This window comes from Nycticebus coucang, chromosome 4 (assembly GCF_027406575.1).
Source record: "Nycticebus coucang isolate mNycCou1 chromosome 4, mNycCou1.pri, whole genome shotgun sequence".
Lineage (NCBI taxonomy): Eukaryota > Metazoa > Chordata > Mammalia > Primates > Lorisidae > Nycticebus > Nycticebus coucang.
In genome coordinates, this window is record NC_069783.1 from 133599604 (window position 1) to 133618906 (window position 19303).

Here is a 19303-nt window from a genome sequence, read left to right on the forward strand (position 1 = left end):
ATTGTTTCCTCCTTGACATTGAGCTAGGCTGAGGTAATGGCACTCTAGTCAGGGCAACAGAGTGAGACTGTGTCTAAAAAAAAAAAAAATGTGGGGTGGCGCCTGTGGCTCAAAGGGATAGGGCGCTGGTCCCATATGCTGGAGGTGGTGGGTTCAAACCCAGCTCTGGCCAAAAACTAAAAAAAAAAAAAAGTATATATATATACACATATACACACACACAAATATTTTTTCTTGCTCATTTTCTTTGTCCAGAAAAATATAACTTCTATCTTTGTATTGGTTTTTTACTTTTGTTCATACGTACTTTTACTGTTTTGCCTTAGCTTTTGTTCTTATTTTCCTTTAGCTCTTTAAACATATTTAAGATATTTGTTCCAAAGTCTTTCTCTGGTAATTCTTATGTCTGACTGTGGACTTCCACAGGGATGATTCTTGTCAGTTAATTTTGTTTCTTGAATGGAAATTTCAGTTTTCCTGTAGTGAAAACCTTACACATTTCTTTGTATGCTTTGTGATTTTTTTTTTTATGAAATCTGGACATTTGATTATTATAAAGTGATAATTCTGGAAATCAGATTCTCCACCTTCTAAGGCTTTGCTGTTTTGGTTTTGTTTTAGATTGAGTTGTAATTCCTTTCTTTAGTGGCTTTCCCTAAATGTTTTTGCAAGGACTGTATTCCTTATCATGTGTGGTCACTAAAGTCTTTGTTTCTTAGCATATTCAGCTAGTGTTTTGATAGTGCTAACCTGAATACCAGGAACTAAAATAAGCAATCAAAGAAATAAACAAAAACAAACAAAACATCTCTCCATTGTTTGCAGATTGGATCTGTGTTACGATACTCCTTCAACACATGCAAGGCTTGCATTGAGCCTAGGGAATCTGTCTGAGGTGAAAAATTGTGTCTTCTCAGGTCTTTTGTGATAGGTTTCTATATCTTTCCCTATATGTGGATGCTTCTGCATGTCCTCATTTGCAAAGGAAACTCTCCCCCCCTCAGCTTTTGCTCCCAGGTTTTAGGTCTGATTTGACCATACTCCTTTGTCCTATGAGTCTGTGGGTTTTTAGTTTGGTTTTTGAAAAATAGCTGCTATTTACAGCCTGAGTTCTGAGTTAGGTGAAGTAGACAAAATCAGAAGTGATAATCTTTTGCCAGTTTTTCAGGTACCCCATCTGTGACAGAAAAATTTGTGAATAAGGTCTGTTCTGCTCCTCCAGAACCAGAAATCAGGGTCCCAGTCTGGGAAAGCAGGCTAGTGTGTGTATGTGTGTGTGTGTGAATTCTTTAGGGCATTCTTTTTTTTTTTTTTTTTTTTTTGTAGAGACAGAGTCTCACTTTATGGCCCTCGGTAGAGTGCGGTGGCCTCACACAGCTCACAGCAACCTCCAACTCCTGGGCTTAAGTGATTCTCTTGCCTCAGCCTCCTGAGTAGCTGGGACTACAGGCGCCCGCCACAACGCCCGGCTATTTTTTGGTTGCAGTTTGGCCGGGGGCTCGGTATATGGGGCCAGCGCCTTACCGACTGAGCCACAGGTGCCGCCAGGGCATTCTTTTTATAAAATTATTTATCTGCAAATAGAGATAGTTTTACTTCTTCCTTTCTGATATGGGACTACAGGTGTGCATCACCACGCTTAGCTGCAGAAATGATTTCTTAAGGCACAAAAAGTGATAATTATAAAATAAAGGATTGATACCTTTGATTATATTACAATCAAGAACTTTTGTTCAATTGCAACAACAACAAAAATAAACAAATGGGACTTAATTAAACTGAATAGCTTTTGTACAGCTAAGAAGACAACAACCGAAACAAATGGATAACCATCAGAATGGAAAAAGATATTTGCATATTATGAATAGGACGAGAACTTGATAAGTAGGATCTATGGAGAACTCAAATTAAGCAACATGAAAAGAGCCAACAATCCCTTATATCAATGGGCAAGAGAGATGAATAGAACCTTCTCTATAGAAGACAGATGAATGACTAACAAACACATGAAAAAATGCTCATCACCCCTAATTATCAGAGAAATGCAAATCAAAACCACCCTGAGATATCACCTAACCCCAGTGAGAAAAGCCCACATTACAAAAATCTCAAAGCTGCAGTTGCTGGTGTGGATGTGGAAAGAAGGGAACATTTTTGCATTGCTGGTGGGGCTGCAAACTAATACCATCTTTTTGGAAGGAAGTATGGAGAATCCTCAAAGAACTCAAAGTAGACCTCCCATTTGATCCTGCAATACCATTACTGGGCATCTACCCAGAAGGAAAAAAAAATCCTTTTATCATAAGAACATTTGCATGAGACTGTTTATCGCAGCTCAATTTACAAATACCAAATTGTGCAAACAACCTAAATGCCCACCAATCCAGAAAGGGATTAACAAGCTGTGGTATATGTGTACCATGGAGTACTATTCAGACACTAAAAAAGATGGTGACTTTACATCTTTTGTAGTAACCTGGATGGAGTTGAAACACATTCTTCTTAGTAAAGCATCACAAGAATCCAATGTACTCAATTCTGATATGAGGACAATTGACGCCAGTACATGGCAGGAGGTAGGGGAATGGGGGAGGGGTGTCACAGTGTGGGGCAGGACACAATTATAAGAGGGACTTTACCTAACCAATGCAAGAAGTGTAACCTGGTTTATTGTGCCCTCAATGAATCCCTCAATAAAAAAAAAAAAAAAAAGAACTTTTGTTCGGCTGATGCCTGTAATCCTAGCACTCTGGGAGGCCGAGGTGGGTGGATTGCTTGAGCTCAGGAGTTTGAGTTTGAGCAAAAGTGAGACCTTGTCTATACCAAGAATAGAAAAACTTGTCTGGCATTGTGGTGGGAACCTGTAGTCCCAGCTACTCGGGAGGCTGAGGCAAAAGGATCACTTGGGCTCAAGAGTTTGAAGTTGCTGTGAGCTATAATGACACCACAGCACTCTACCAGGGTGACTGAGACTGTATTAAATAAACGCAAAGAACTTTTGTCATCAAAACACACTTTTTATTATTTATTGATTTTTTAATACAGAGTCTCACTCAGTCACCCTGGGGTTGAGTGCCACAACATCTGGCTATTTTTAGAGATGGGGGTCTTGCTCTTGCTCAGGCTGGTCTCGAACTCCTGAGCTCAAGCAGTCTGCCTGCCTTGGCCTCCCAGAGTGGAGCCACCAATGAGCCACCCCGCCTGGCCAAAACACACTTTTTAAAAGTGAAGAGATAAGGTAAGCTGTGAACTGGGAAATAATATTACCAATATATAAAACTGGCAACAGTTTAGTACCTGGAATATAAAAAGAACTGCAAATCAACAAGAGAAGCAACAACTGAATGGAAAAATGGATAAAAGACACAAACAAGAATTTCCTGGGAAAGGAATTACTCATGGCCAATAAACATAGAAAAGAAACATCCAGCCTCTTTAATAAACAAGGAAATGTAAAATCAAAACCACATTTGACTGGCAAACCAACAAGCTCTGAAGAGATCAACAGAGTCTCAAATATTGGTGGGAAAACATTTTGGCATTTTCTGTGTAAAATTTAATATTGATGTCTTTACTTCTACACCTAAATCTGGGAAGAAGCCAGAAGCCTCTTAAAATACTAACCTATACCAGAATGTGACTTTCATTTCATGAATGCAAAAATAGTTCGCTAGAAATTTGTATTTAGTTCACCATATTTTTTCCAAGGAGAAAACCCATAAGCTCATGACCAAGAGGAGGGAAATACATTTAAAATGTATTTTAAATATATATGGTAATAACAATGAGCACAGCGTCCTGCAGCCATTGTCTGAGTGGTGTTCCAGGGTGTGTGGGGTGCAGGCACCGCTGCTTCCTTGGCCGTGAGTCCCTGGAGAGCTGGCACTTGCTGCCTGTATGTGTGGAAATCACCGTGGTGCAGGCAGGGGCAGTGAGGACACAGGGAATTAGGGAACAGCTGGGAAAGCAACTTATCTGGCCCCGGCCTGGAGCTCACCACCCACCACCTGCTGCAGCTCTGCTCCTATAGGGCCGCTGTGGCAGATAAACCTTTCTGTCCCTCTCATCCTCCTGAAATGTTTGGCTTTCTCCTTCCCTACCCTCTTTCTCTGCTCTCTTTTTCCTTCTTTTCCACTTTTTATTTTCCTTTTTATTTCTTAAAAATAGAGACAAGATCTCACTCTGTTGGCCAGGCTGGTCTTAAACTCCTGGGCTTAAATGATCCTCCCTCAGACCCCTGGAGTGCTGGGATCACAGGCATGAGCCACTGCACCCGCCCTTTCCTTCTCTTCACTGAGGCCTGATATGTGGCCTTCTGACACAATGTGCACCTCCTTCTTCCTCCGGGATCCTCTGGAGAGGACTGTCCACTTGGCACCAATATGGGGAAGAAAACCAGCACTTCCTGAAAAAGACCCACGTGGCTGCCACTGCCCTGAAGATTTTCCAAGGATTATCTTGCTGGATTCTCCCACCAAGCCTCCCAGCCAGGTGCCACTGACCACTACTTCTTTTCTAAGAGAGTTTACTAGATGTCAGGCACAATTCTCAGCATGTAATCCTAAGCAGGTGCCTTGTTTAACACAAGTGTAATCATGTAAGATAGGGACTCAGATTAACTTTGTGATTCAAAAGTCTTAGATTCACAGATGGGGAAACTGATGCACAAATGGGTGGGCACAGATTGCAGTGCCCGCTCTGAGGTGTGTCGCTCAGCCTGCGGTGCAGGGAACCTTCAGACCGGCACTCAAGTGGCTGTGCAGCAGCAGGAAGGTCTTACGATCTGGGGGAGAACTGGTACAGATACTTCTGAAAGCAAGCATCCTCCAGCATCTGCCTCAATAGCAACACTGACTCAGTCAAGGAGAGAGTGAGTGGGCAGGCTAAGGAGAGAAGCGGGCCTGAGTGACAGCTGCCGTGTGATCCAGGCCCACTGGCTCCTTCCTGTATGCCTGCCAGGTGGCACCAGTGCCCCGATGCTGTTGGAAGGGAGAACAATGGGTTTCCTCTTACATGCCTTGATACTGCCCTGCTAGTAATGCCTGGGACGGCTGCAATCACACGCCTGCAAGGCTGTGTCACAGAAGAGCAACTCTTATCCATCGAAGGCTGTTAACCAGAGTCAAGGTCTAGGAAAGTGTTTGAATTTTCAGCACAACAAAGAACAGCACAGAGCATCAAGCCCCCAACTTTTCTGGGTGGCAATATTCCTCCAACGTGCAATATTCTGTTTCTCTGCCTTGAGGTTTTGTCCCCATTTAGGTCTCTGCTCAAATGCCCGTGCAGGACAGGCTGCTGCCACCCAGTCCAGCCTCTCCGCCAGACAGTCCTTGCTTGATGTTTGATGCCTTATCAACAGTCCCCCTTCCACCCACCTCACCGGCAGGCCCCTGGCCCAGCTTGAAAGCATGCCATTCATTTGCAAGCCTGTCTGCACAAGTGTATGTGCCACCATGGCAGGGATGTGGTATTATTTTTGCTCTGTTCTTAGTTCTTGCAAAAGTACCTGCCAACTGGTATTCAGCAAGTACTTGTTAAATAAATGGATAATGTAAAAATCATCGTGCTCCACTTACAGGTCTTTGGAGATTACTGTGTGGTCTCTGGTCACAAGGATGGTGCTGCACTGGATGGATCTCACCCTGTGTCGGTGTTTTGTGAGGTGTCTGCTTGGCGTTTCAGTGTCCACTGGGGACAGCAGCAGGGCTGCCTGGGCTGAAGCAGCTCCCAGCACTGAGGAACTTCTTGCCAAATGCAGCTTCCTTACCTACCTCTGGTTCTGGGGGCTGTGTGGGTGGGACCAGGATGCTTACAATAGAGCTACAGCACGGACAGGCAGACAGAAGGTGACGAGTGGGCTAGTAGAATGGAAATCCCATTCCTTCTCAGCTTACTGGGCATGGACTGTGCATCCACCGGCTGCTCTGGAAAACCTCCCCCATTCAGCTGTGATTCTCTGGCTGTCCCTGATCCTGTGCACCAGTTTGATCTAGGCCTTTCAATACAGCCCCTGCATGTTATCTGGTCACTCCTAAGTCTCCCTGCCTCTGCCTCCTGTCTCCATCCACACCGGCAGTGGTGCTGGGGCGCCCGTGCTGTGTGAGAGGCCCTCAGTCCTCTCCCACTGAGCTCAGCACTGGGCACACCCGTGGTAAGCGTCTGCACCACAGATCTTCTCCAGCAGACTTTGAGACCTTGGCTCAAATGTCTCCTCACCAGAGGTGCATTCTCTGACCCACTCAAATAGCCAGTCTTGGGTCTTCTCTGACCTTCCCTATTGTACAGACTTCCTAACCAGATGTGCCCTTGCAGTCAATGTGAGTTATGCCCTAGGCCTTCTGCACACCCAGTCTGAGGACAGCAGTGCCTGGTCCCAGGACACTCCATGATGGCTGCAGGTGCTGTTGGCACTATGTGTGCACCTCATCCAAGCTCCCAGCAGTCCACGCCAGGGCACACATGATGCCTTTAGGTGGGGAAGTCAGCCAAGGGCCTGTTTAATTATGTCCAGCAGCAAAAGACAAGCAAGAGAAACTAAGTGGGTGGCCAGAGTGAGGTGAGTGAAGGGGGTACTTTCCAGGGAAACTGGGCCTTTGGTGTCCCTCCATCTCTGGCACCTGGTGGTAGAGCTACCTCGGTAAATGCATGTGGATCAAATGAACATTTGGAACAGGACAGACTTTGCACTGTGGATGGGGAATGAAGCAGAAGAGAAGAAAGCGTCAGACAGTTCCCGTGGAAGACTCCTTTATGTTTCCTGCAAACAACATGTGCCCAATAGGAAGTCTGTGGCCCTGGCCATGCTTCCAGTTGCCCACTTTGACCACAGTTCCCCAGGCCCTGGGCCTGCCCCTCAGTCAAGCTGCACCAGCCTTACAGGCAAAGGTGAGGGCAATGGAGGGCTCCACTGCATGTCAGCCCTCTGCACAGCTTGCAGCAGCCTCTGCATTTCAGCCTGTACTTGGCACAGCCTGCCTTTGTTCACAGGTCCCCAGGACAGGCCATGCAGGTACATACAGCACTCGATTGGAATAGGATAGAGCACCCGCTTCAGCTCCATGAGCCCTGCTGTGTGCTCCAGCAGGCTCAGGAGGCCTGCCCTGGAGACCGGATTGTCGGAGAGGCCCAGGGAGCCCAGGTGAGAGCAGAGGCACAGGGCTGGCAGGATGGCACTGAGGTGAGAGTCTTTCAGCCGGCAGTGGTTCAGATCCAGGTGTTGTAATGTCCCTGAGATCTTTGCCAGCAGGGTCTCTAAGGGCCCAGGAACCATGTAGGACAGGTTGTTGCCGCTAAGATCCAGCTTCCTCAGGCAGGTGGCATGAAGGCTCTGGGACAAGTAGGTGATGTCAGTGTCAAGAAGTGTGCAGGAGCGGATCTCCAGGGCATGCAGTGGGGCCTGCAGGCACCTGAGGAGAGAAGGCATAGCTACCTCAGGGGAGGGCCCAGGCTCTCTACCTTCAACACCCATTTGCCCACAGAGGAGGCTAGTCCTCGGACCACTTCCTCATCAGGGAGGCCATTTACCAGGAACATGTCCAGTTTGGTGTTCCAAGGCCTGGCTCTGTCTCACTAGACCTACCAGGCCCTCCATGACCCCTTTGATGCTAAGTTTCTCTTTGGTGAAATGGAGATCCATGTTATACATACCCAACATAACTGCTGAGGAGCTGTTTGGACAGAAAGAGTTTGATTGATAATAAGGAATTCATAGAGTGAGCTCACTATTCTTTGGGTTTGGGTTTGGGAAGCTGCCACTCAGGCTTCCATTTAACCAGGGGTGGGCTAGGTGTACTAAATGCCCCACCCAGACATTCCTAGGAGACATATGTGGAGTGGGACACTTCCCTCCTGTAACTGTCCTGCAGGGTTCTTCACCCTCCTGCCTAGGGCAGCATGAGCTCCAGGGGGATTGGCCTGCCTTGTGTTGGCTCTGGCTTTTTCCTGCCCAGTTCTTGGCAGTTCCAAGAAAGATTTGAGTAAATAAACATATTGTTAAATAAAATACCCAAAGACTATGGTGATAGGATGTCTAACTGAAGAAAAAATAAACTATCTAACAGAGGGTGGGAAAAGGAGTAAATTCAACTCATGATTGCCCCTTTAAAGGGAAAGATCACAGAATACAGCAGTACCTTGTTTGATTAACTACCTGCAAAGTTTTGTTTTTACAACACTTGAAAAAATACTCAAGGAGTATGACCCTTCCCCCCCACATCCGCTAGAACCACATTCCAGAAAAACTGACAAGCCACCCTAAAGGAAGAAAAAGAAAGGAAAAGCAAACGTAGTGACCTCACAGCTGTTCCTACTCTCAGTTTGCAACAATTTTTTTTTACCCTTTATACCCCTGACAAAACCTAAGTCACTTGTTCCCTGGACCAATGCTTTGCCTTTCTTTCTTTCCTGTTGGGCCCTTCCCATGGGAAGTAAAATAAACTTTCCTTCTTTCAAAATTTTCTGATCTTTGTGTTGAGAATTCTTTCTTAGTCCTAACACTTTGTTTTGGACTAAGCTTCTACAATAGGCCCCAATGGACCAGACCAGACCAGACCAGACCAGAATGGAGTCACTTATGTTAAGTGCTGAACAAACTTTGAAACTGGTCAGTTTTCCAAAGAACAGGTGATTCACAGCAATCAATCAGACAGGACCCAGAATAAGGAAGCCCCTTCTTTTCCTATAAGGAAAAGAACTTTTAAACAAGCTTCTTTCTGTTCCTTACTTTGCTTTTTTTCAGCCCCTTTCTGCCTATAAAACCAATTTCCTCTGCTGAGATCATTTGAGCTCTTATTCTATTTTATAAGATGGAAGGCTGCCCCAATTTGTGAATCACAAATAAAAGTCAATTAAATCTTTAAACTAAATTTTCTGTAATTTTGTTTTTTAGAAATGTGTACCTTTCCCCACCAAATATCTCTCTTCCAAAGCAGACTCCAGCCATCAGTTGCATCTGACCCCCAGGTTCCCAAGCTGCACCCACAATTCCATGAGTACCTATGAATTGGCCCCACTTCCTGTCTTTCTCCCTCCCCTGCCCTGATTCTGGGGACTGTATGGAGGTCCCTGCCCACCCGTTCACCTGAGCACTTGATGTAGATTGCCAGAGAGGTAGGAGTAGGAGAGGTGGAGCTTCTGGAGGTGGCCCAGCTTACTGAGCTGGGACAGGAAGCAGCTAGAGGACTGCTCACCCTCGGGGGGGAAGGTCCAGTGGTAGTAGGCCAGCTTGAGGCTACGCAGATTGCAGATCCTTCCCAGCTGTGTGGCAAAGAGGCTCTGCTCTGACAGTGCCCGGAACCAGTCAAACACCTCCAGCTCCTGGATGAAGTCCAGCTCCAGTGTCTTCAGGATCCCTATCAGACTGTTGAAGGGCATCTCCTCAATGTGCAGCTTCCTACAGCACAGGCGCAGGGACCCGTGGCTCCGCTCCACTTTCGTCAGGAGGCTGGAGAGGAATGCATCCAACTTAAAGGGGCCTCTCAGGAAAAGATCAATGTGTAATTCTACCGGTTCCCATGGCTGGTTTGGTCCTTTTCTCACATCCTCTACTGGCTTGGGCTTGGCTGTAGCCTGAGGCATCTCTGCCTTGACTGTCGATGGTAACCAGAATGGGAACCTGGCCAAGGCCTCAGAGGCCCCTTTACTTTGGACCTGCTCAAAGTTCAGGGTCAAATCCAGCACCCTCAGTTCTGACTTCCTGTGGGGAGAGGGATGTGGTAAGATGCTGAAACCTGTAGAGCCCAGGTAAAATGAGCAGCGGCAGCCCACCCAGCTTGCCCTCTTGAATGGGCTTTTCCTTTGGTACTTGGCCCATTCCCAGTCCCTGTGCCTCACAAAACCTGCACCACAATAACTAGCAGGCAAAAAACCTGCTCCTTAATGCTCTTCAGCTGCATTACCAGCCATTTAACATGGAAATCCATGGAGTCCCATCTGTCCCACATGACCCCGGCTCACTCTCCCTCTGGCTCTGTGCTGGAACCTCATGAAAGGGCCATGATCCCAGCAGCCTCCTTACCTGGGACAAGCACTGGGGGCAGAAGAGTTCCCCAGCCCATCCAGCACAGCTTGCAAGCTGTCTTGGTTGGGCCACTGCACTATCAGAGAGCCCAGACGGAGAAAAGGGAAGGGCCAAGCCTGCACCAAGGCCTTCAGAGCCTTCTTGTGCCCCCTGGCAAATGCGGCAGTGAGCAGTGGCGGGAAGAGGTCAATTGTGAACTCTTCCAAGGCAGGCAAAGCTGAAGCCTCATTGCTCAGCAGGCTGTGGGCTGCAAGTTCCAGGAGCTTGGGTGGGGCTGGATTGCTCATCTCCGTGAACCTGTGCAGAATTAAGGCAGAAATCCTCAGAAGGCCTGTTTTTCAGCATCCCTTCCAGGCTAGCATGGAGGATAAAAGCCTTTCACATCCATCACAAGGCCAAACACTGACTCCACCTCCATTCCTGATCCAAACCCCACAATTAGGGTCTGACAAGCCTGAGACTCTGGGGCCCCTCAGGTGCTGGGGACATGAGGTCCAGAACCTCAGGGGTTTAGATCTATTCCTCAAGCTTTAGAGGCTTTGAATTGGCTCAAACTTTCTTCTTTTGGCTTCACCAGGAATATGACCATGAGAACAAGATCATTATCCTCAAAGTCCACATCTATTCTTCAAAATGTACTTAAATTCTGATGACTTCTTATCACTTGCACTTTTACCAAGGCACCAGTATCTTGTTCATTTTCCTTCCTCTCTTCCCCTTTTTTCCCTTTCCTTCCTCCCTCCCTTCCTCTCTCCCTCCATTTCTGAACCAGTGAAAAGGAAAGTGGCTTCCTTTTCACTCTGTGCTTCAGTTGCCCTCACAGAGTCTAGCCCACGGGAGGGGAACTTGTGGCCTTCAAGCCACATGTGGCCTTCTAGGTCCTTAAGTGTGGCCTTTTGAACCAAATCCAAATTTTACAGAACATATCCTTTTAATTTTTATTATTACACTTTTATTTGTCCTTTATATTTTTACTTTAAAAATGAATGTGTTTAAAATACCAAAGAATGAAATAATCCTCCAAGATTGACCAGCACAATTAAAAACGAGTAAGCCATAAAGGCTAAATTGATGGCTGCTATGCTCATGATTTAATTCTAACTCCCCCGGCCTGACAAGCACCACTAGCACGAAAGGCTGGTTGGTGACAGTTTATGGCGCTTGAATGTGTCGATCTCTTACCAGCTTCTGACAACAGTGCACTGTATTTGCAGTGGAATTTGTGGGTAGTTGCTCAGCTCAACAGCATTTTAAAATTCTGTCTGCTTAACAGCCTATCACGTCAAGAAGACCAAGAGAACACTGATGGAACAAAACAGAGGATTCTGTTTAGTGAGGATTGGGAAAGACAGTATTATCTTGTTTCTGCTAAAGATAAGGTGTTTTGTTTGCTTTGTGAAACTGCAGCATCACCATTAAAGAACTTCAATGCTCATCAGGAACAGAAATATTTTAAATTAGAAGGTGAGGCATGGAAGGTTGTATTGCAGAAATTAAAAGATGAAAAGCAAAAGCAATGATGATTCTTTCAAGCAGCCACAAGACCCGGAAATAATGCCACTGGAGCAACTTATAAAGTTGCTTATGTCCTTGGAGGGGCAAAAGGAAAACCGGTGATGTAGAAATTGTGAAAGAATGTGTTGTCCAAGTTGTAGGATGCAAGACCCTGATAACATTTCAAAGTACAAACAAATGCCTTTCTAGGAGAATCACAATTGACAAGCAGCATGAATTAGCTTTCAACTTAATGGAACAACTCACACAATATTTCTAAAGTAAAATATATATTATTCAATTGCTTGAATGAATCAACTGATACTACTGACTCAACACAGGTTTTATACTTCACTTGGGTCATAACAGAAGGTTTTCTTTGCTATGAAGAGTTACTCAATTTGGTAACTCCTGTGAACAGTATACAGGGAATAGATATCTTCAACAGCTTTCAAGATAAATGTTGTGGAGTTGGATTGAATTTGGTAAATTTACTGAGTGTAGTGCAGAGGCTGCACCTTCCATGACAGGAAAACATGAAGGGTTTACTGCAGAAATAAAAAAGTATTAACAGATCCAGATGCTCTCATTTCTTTTCCTTGCATCAGCAAAATCTCTGTGCTGAAGCTACTATTTTAAGTGGCACTTTGAAACAAGTAATTATATTTGTGCAGATGTAACATGGTATTGTCATTTTTCAGCTCTGTGACACAATAAAGTTGAACAATGAGTATTCAGCATGGATTTACTATATCATTCTAAAATGCATTGGCTATTGCAGGAACAGGTGTTAGCCAAAATTTTATCTCTGTGCGAACAGATACTAAATTTTATGAAGAACAATCAGCAGTGTGAATTAGTGAATGAAAGATTTCTACAGGAACTCAGCATTTCTTCGTTTTTTATTTCAGATTACTAGGAGGGTACATTTTGGTTACATTGTTTGTGTTTGTTAGGTAAAGTCCAAGTTGTAGTTGTGCCCCTCAGGGACGATGCACCCTATACCCTTCCATTGAGTTGGCTAGCACTCCCATCCGTTAATTACATCTCTATCTATCCTAACCTGATTTATGGCACTTAGACTACCACTTCTCTTTCTGTCTCTCAAACACACACACACACACACACACACACACACACACACACACACAGTTGCTTACTGTCTGCTAAATTGCAAACTCCATAAAAAGAGAATGGTTTCTGCTAACATCACTGCAACAGTCTGAGTGACAAATGCAGTGCCTGACATACAGTAGACAACCAGGCACATTTTAAATGCATTTCAAGAGCAAGTTCGCACAATGTGAGCTCAGTGCAATCCCATGATGGACCCAAGGTGCTATGAAATGGAGGTTCTCGTTCTCTGCTCTCACAAGCCATTAGATTCAGGATGGTTCTGAATTCTTTCAACTGCCCAAGCTCCTCCTCTCTTCCCTCCCAGTGAAACACAGAGAAGTCCAGCCCCATCCCATGATCCGCCGTAGTCCATCACAGAGCAGGGCTTTGTGCAGTTATGGGGACATTTCCAGACCTGGCCTATGTGGGAGGCCCAACCCCGTGTGGCTACTGTGTACTTGAAATGTGGTGTGACTGAGGATCTGAAGTTTAAATTTTATTTCATTTCAGCTTAAGTAGCTACATATAGCTAGATGCTACACCTTTAATGGCTCAGTTCTAGAATCTGTGGCGGTCAGAGAGAAGGAACATTCACAGTCTTACCACGCTATGAAATCCACTCCTATCAGGTCCTATGGCCTTGGCAACAAAGCCGGGGAAGGGCAGTAAAAGCGAGGACAATTACTGGCTAGGCTCACATTTGAAGCTAGATGCAAAGGCCTAAATACTAAATACTAGCAAATCCTATCTATAAATATTCCTCAAAAAAAGATAATCAAGTATGATTGATTCCAAGAATGCAAGAAGGGGTGATATTAGGATTATTAATTATTGTCAATGAATTTTGGAAAATGAAAGAAATAGAAGAGATGCTTCTGAACCTGAAATTTAGAGGTGCTGTTTTCTAAGTATTGCTTTTAAAATTAGAAACAAGATAAAGATGGTGTGACCACAATGACAGTGTGCCCCACACCCCCAACCCAGGGAATATACCTGACCACAGCCCCACCTGCTACCCTCAGGGATCCCCGGCAACCTTGGAGACCAGGCCATACCTTCCACTGCTGCTTCCCACCAGTGACTGGCCCCCGACAGACCAGCTCTCAGGAGACAATCAATTTTGGCTTAAGGACACCCTGAGGGCTTTGCTGAACCTTCCTGAGTGCACATTTCCAACAGACCTTCCTCCAGCTCCATTTTTCCCAAACAAGGCAATGTCCCTAAGCTGTTTATCAATAATTTATATTTGGCTGGACTTGGTGGCTCACGTCTGCAATCCTAGCACTCTGGAAGGCTCAGATAAGTGGATTGCTTGAGCTCAGGAGTTGGAGACCAGCCTGAGTAAGAACGAGACCCTGTCTCTACTAACAATAGAAACACTAGCTGGGTATAGCAGTGGCCGCCTGTAGTCCCAGCTGCTCAGGAGGCTGAGACAGGAGGACTGCTCAAGCTCAAGAGTTGGAGGTGGCTGTGAGCTATGACACCATGGCACTCTACCTAGGGCAACAGAGTGAGACTGTCTCAAAAAATAAATAGATAAATTAAAATAAAATACAAAAATAGTTGATATTAAATAACACATTCGTCTGACTGTGTTATTCATTCACTTTCTGACTGGCTATATATTCACCTTTATATTACCAATCCCAAGAACATGAAGGTTAACAGATAACACGATCGAGGAGCTACAGGGAAACAAAGGAAAGAAAAAATGCCTTTGAGGTGGTGCATGTGGCTCAAAGGGGTAGGGCACTGGCTCCATATGCTGGAGGTGGCGGGTTCAAACCCAGCCCCGGCCAAAAACTGCAAAAAAAAAAAAGGCTTTGATCCACTGCTCCCAGGCATGGGAGGGGGAGGGAGAGAGGCATGACTGAAGCCACACTCCGGTCTCTCTGGGCCTGATCCATTTTGCACACCTCACAGAGTTCAGACTGCTCTGAGCTATTTTTCTTTTCTCAGGCCTCAGCCAATGAACCTAAGATGAGTAGAAGGAAAAGATATTTTTCCTACAACCTCATAAGGGAAAATGGACATTTCAGGACCTCACCAAACTCCTTCTACAAAGGGAAGGTCAAGCAGGGAGACTGAGTGGCGCAGCTCCCCCTGCCGAGGGAAGAGCTGTTCTACCACTGGGCACAAGCCAGATCTGACAGGAAGGTGAAAGGCCACAGACATCCGCAAGGACTGCCCCTCTGATCATTCACCAGGAAATTCTCTGCTGGCCTCCTAAAACAAGGACCTGTCAACTGTAATGTTAGGTCTGTAGACTAAGCCCAGCTCCTAAAACTAAAATCAGTTCAATTCCACACTAATAAGGTTGATTCCAAGCTTATCTTCCCAGGTGTGGAACGGAGACGCGATGAGATCAATCATTCCTCCACCCCATGGAGATGTCTGAATAACTGAGTCTTCCTTTATGCCCTTTCTGTCACCAGTCACCTTGTCCTGTGTAAAATAGATTTCCTGGGCACTGACTGAAGTCTCACAAGAACATGACCATGTCTTAGCCTACCTGTACCTCTTCCCACAAGCCTCCCCACTCCACTTAAGGAGATGTGTAAGTACTAAACCTCCTGAAAACCTCTTTGGAAATAACAGTGACAGATGCATCTGTGGCTGTTTTTCCTGGACACATCCTAAAGATGGCTTAACAGACCTTGACCGATAGAGATCCTCACCTCAGTCACTCATTTGGGGTTGTCAACCTACACTAACTCAGATGCTGCTTCTATTCAACCTCGTAATGGGGGTCCTGTCAATCCATATTTACAAGAAAAAGAGATTTGTATAAGCATTGGAAAAGAAGAAACAAAACTGCAACATGTGCAGATCATGACACTTCACTTAGGAAATCCAAGACAATGACAGATCTGTCCTAACGCACCAGGCCATGGACCAGTACCAGTCTGTGGCCTGTTAGGAATGGGCCCCACAGCAGGTGAGCGAAGGGTGAGCAAGTCAAGCTTCACCTGTCATTCGCATCACTGAGCTCTGCCTCCCGTCAGATCCCCACCCCCACCACGATATAGGAGCCATACCATGGATATTTTTGCTGATGTTTGAATTAGGATCAAGCATGTCCATTATCAATATTGTTTTGGAAAGTTGCAGCCAATTAAGATAAGACATATAACAATGGGAATCTCTAGAGCAATAAAAAGGGGCAAAAAATGTAAGTTTCTATGTGGCTGGGACTCAGAACATTAACTAAAAACATGGCACTTGGAGGTCACTCTGAGATAGCACAGGTGGTGGACTTTGGCCACTTTCCTGAGCCTTGAGCCAAAGCTTAAGTCTGCCTACAATACTGAACAGAGACCTTGAAAATGATTATCATCCAGCGTCAAAAGTCGGGTGTGCTTTCTTTAACAGGACTTGGCAACCATTGGATCAGGTAGCCCCAGCCAAAGCTAGAACAAACCGGCCGTCGCCAAAATGAAGTCCAAAGTTGACTGCTCTTCAAACTTTCCCCACGTTTTAAGGCTAAAAATCATGCCCAAGGCTGGAGATTTGACATGTTAATGAGACATGCCGCATATGAGGCAGTGTAACTGCCACGTGGGCAGCTGCCAACAAAACCTCACCTCTCCACACTGTGACCTCAATGCTGGTGCTAAACTTTCTCTCTGTCTACACTTCAAAAGTTTACAGCCCTTTCTTTGGCGAGCCAGTCTGGTTGCTTATTAACCAGAACTGTTTCCCTTTTGTTTGACCAAAAGCTCCAATAAAGCCTTAGCTGTTTAAATTTCTTTTTCAGTCACACTTTATGGGGGCAAGACATGATTGCAAGAGGGACTTTATCTAACAATTGCAATCAGTGTAACCTGGCTTATTGTACCCTCAATGAATCCCCAACAATAAAAAAAATGAAATAAAATAAAAAAGAAATTTCTTTTTCACTCTCATGCTGATTTCTACTGACTTGGGAACCCAGATCCACGAGGTCTGCAACCAGGTTCTGACTCCTCCCCCATTGCTGTGTGAGAGCTAGCAAGAAAGGAATTCTCTGACCCACCCCATGTGACAGGTGTCCTGTGCTATCTACACCTGAAAGAAGGGAACGTTACACAGAGAGGCCAAGATGAGCCCGAAAATATTGGCCTTGCTAAGTAACCTCCAGCTTATTACCATTAGATCATAATTTTTTTTGTCCAATCATACTTGTACACACTTCTTATCCTTCACCAAACCTACAAATAAAAATACACAGATAGCTGGGTGCGGTGGCATGTGCCTCCCAGCACACTTCCATAAGATATCTGGAGTAGTCAGATTCGCAGAGACAGTAAGTGGAATGGTGGTTTCCAGGAGCTTGGGTGAGGAAGGAGTGGAAGGTTATTATTTAATGGGTACAGAATTTCAGATATGCAAGATGAAAACAGTTCTGGAGATGGACAGTGGTGACAGTCGCACAACGTAAATGTACTTAATGCCACTGAACCGCATACTTCACAATGGTTAAGATGGTGAATTTTCTACTATGTAGGATTTACTACAATTTTAAGAGGTCATACCTAGAAGGGTATGATCTAAACAACGCATAGTTTTTCACTGAAGTATGTATCTTTTCCACCTAGGATAGAGAATCTGTCATCGAGCCAGCTCATTTATCCCAGACCACACTACGGTACATTCAAATTTGAGTTCTATGAGGCAGAATTAAACCAACAGAGCTATTTCGCTACAAAATGCTAAGATATAAACTGACCAATTGCTCTTATAAATACCAGTGCAATGGCACTGTTTAGACAACTAACTGAGGAGTCATCACGCAGAGATGACTCCAACACCTTGGGTTCCTCCCTAAGCAAATCAAAACCCAAATCAATGTAAACAGTAAAATGAAACTTAATCTTAACCAATCTGAAAGTGCCAACTAACCTTTAACTAGAGATTCTCCACTTTAACCAATCAAATGTATTTTCCCTGTCTTGCTTCCAAGAATATCTTATAAAAGTTTCCTCTCTTGCCCTGTTCCCCAAAGAGGAGCACTGAACCACTGAACCATTAAAATTGATTACAATTTTAATGTGCCTAAATTTATCTTTTAACAGCACCCAGCAGCCATAAAAGTAAAAACACAGTATGACTAAGGGAGAGATGTTACTGATGCAAGATAGTCAAATATGAACAAATCAATTCACCATATATAATAACACTGACCAAGTAATTTAATAAGAGAAAAGAGAAAACAAAAAGAAGCATCTCACATAATCATTTCCTGAAAAGAGAACATATGTAAAGGAATCATATCCTCAATAATCTGAAATTTGGAAACAAGTGTCTTAATGAAACTATTCATATCTGGTTTATTTATGGTTTAGTGAATTTGAAAAACTGTAAGAGAATTTAAATGAACTGTAATCCATTCATATAATGAAATATCAGTGTGTTAAATAATAAATGTATTTCAAATGAGATAATTTGACAGGCTATTAGTTTTTTTGAACATAAAAAATTTACTACGTACTACGTTTGATTATATTAAGATATATGTGCTCCAAATAAGCCTTAAGTTTAAAAATGGATGATGTTACTGGGGCAGTTTTGCATTCTCCCCTGCACATGGAGCTGTGGACATTCTTACCATGCTCACACAGTCCTTTCAACTGGCTATTTTATATTTATTTCCCTTTGGTGTCGGGGGTGGGGGGGAGGTCAAGTCAGAAATGTTAAATGATATAAAAACATGGAAAAACAAAAAGAAAATGGAGTTAAATGACCATCAGATCACCACCCAGGACTGCAAATTTTAAGCTTACAATAGTAATTCTAACAAGCTAACATTAAACAGTGCTTAACATCGGCTTACAACCACTACTTTATTTAATCATCACACACATTCCGCATTCTAGTGGAATGACAGGTCCTTGAATATTTGTTCATTGCCACGTCCTTCAGCTTCTAGAACAGAACCTGACATATAGTAGGAATTCAATACAGTTCAAACTTGTTCAATACAGTTTCAACCGCATAGGTCCATTTATATGCAGATTTTCTTTTACCTCTGACGCCCCAACACCAGGCAAGACCAACCTCCTCCTACGATGATCTGCTCCCACTTAATGAACGGTAAACATATTTTATCTTCCTTACAATTTTCTTAATAACATTCTTTTCTTTAGCTTATATTATTCTAAGAAAACAGTACGTAATGCATATAATATATAAAATACGTGTTACTCAACTGTTATCCACAAAACTTCTGGTCAACAGTAATCTACTAGTGATTAAACTTCAGGGAATCAAAAGCTATTATGTGGATTTTCAACCATGGGGCAGGTGCACAAGTTGGCACCCCTATCCCCTGTGTTAAACGTTTAAGGGTTGACCGGACATGTTTGCTGAAAAAGTGAATGTAATCTGGAGGTTGTAAATCCAAGTCAGATGAAAGTCAATTCAAATTCTTTAGCTCAATGAAAAACAAACAGTTCCTTTACTGACTGCACTTTGCCTGTTTCTGAGAGTCAGTTTATGCTCTCATGAATTCCCTTTTAAAAACAACTTATTAGGGTTAAATTGAGTTACAGAGAACTCATTTTGGCTTTTGGTTCCACATTAATCACTCATTAAATAGAAAATATGAGATATAGAGGAGGGTCAGCTGGCAAGTAAGGTGTGAAACTCATTTGTTTATTAAGTTCTTATCACATTCCAGCATCTTACTGGGTGTGA

The 19303-nt window shown here is 44.1% G+C and overlaps 1 protein-coding gene across 3 annotated transcripts; it reads right to left on the reverse strand.

Annotated features, from left to right (window-relative positions):
- Nucleotides 1-3081: 3081 nt before the first annotated feature.
- LOC128584553 (melanoma antigen preferentially expressed in tumors-like) lies at nucleotides 3082-14371 on the reverse strand. Of its 3 annotated transcripts, none has more exons than XM_053589529.1 (3): nucleotides 10016-14371; nucleotides 9080-9442; nucleotides 3082-7406 (listed from the first exon to the last, which is right to left on the reverse strand). In XM_053589529.1, the coding sequence occupies exons 1-3, from the start codon at nucleotides 10303-10305 to the stop codon at nucleotides 6854-6856; spliced, it is 1206 nt and encodes a 401-aa protein (XP_053445504.1). In that variant the 5' UTR covers nucleotides 10306-14371; the 3' UTR covers nucleotides 3082-6853. The 3 variants fall into 3 exon arrangements, with proteins under 3 accessions (XP_053445504.1, XP_053445503.1, XP_053445502.1); XM_053589528.1 differs by having other exon boundaries at nucleotides 9182-9694; nucleotides 10016-14370; XM_053589527.1 differs by having other exon boundaries at nucleotides 9080-9694; nucleotides 10016-14368.
- Between the last annotated feature and the right edge of the window lie 4932 nt (nucleotides 14372-19303).

What these genes read in the sequence shown, in the direction of transcription:
- LOC128584553 (XM_053589527.1), bottom strand. Translation starts at nt 10,305, where the DNA reads ATGAGCAATCCAGCCCCACCCAAGCTCCTGGAACTTGCAGCCCACAGC. An exon ending in GCCCCCAGTGCTTGTCCCAG is followed by an intron (nt 9,695 to 10,015) that starts GTAAGGAGGCTG and finishes CTCTCCCCACAG; the next exon opens with GAAGTCAGAACTGAGGGTGC. An exon ending in AATCTACATCAAGTGCTCAG is followed by an intron (nt 7,407 to 9,079) that starts GTGAACGGGTGG and finishes TTCTCTCCTCAG; the next exon opens with GTGCCTGCAGGCCCCACTGC.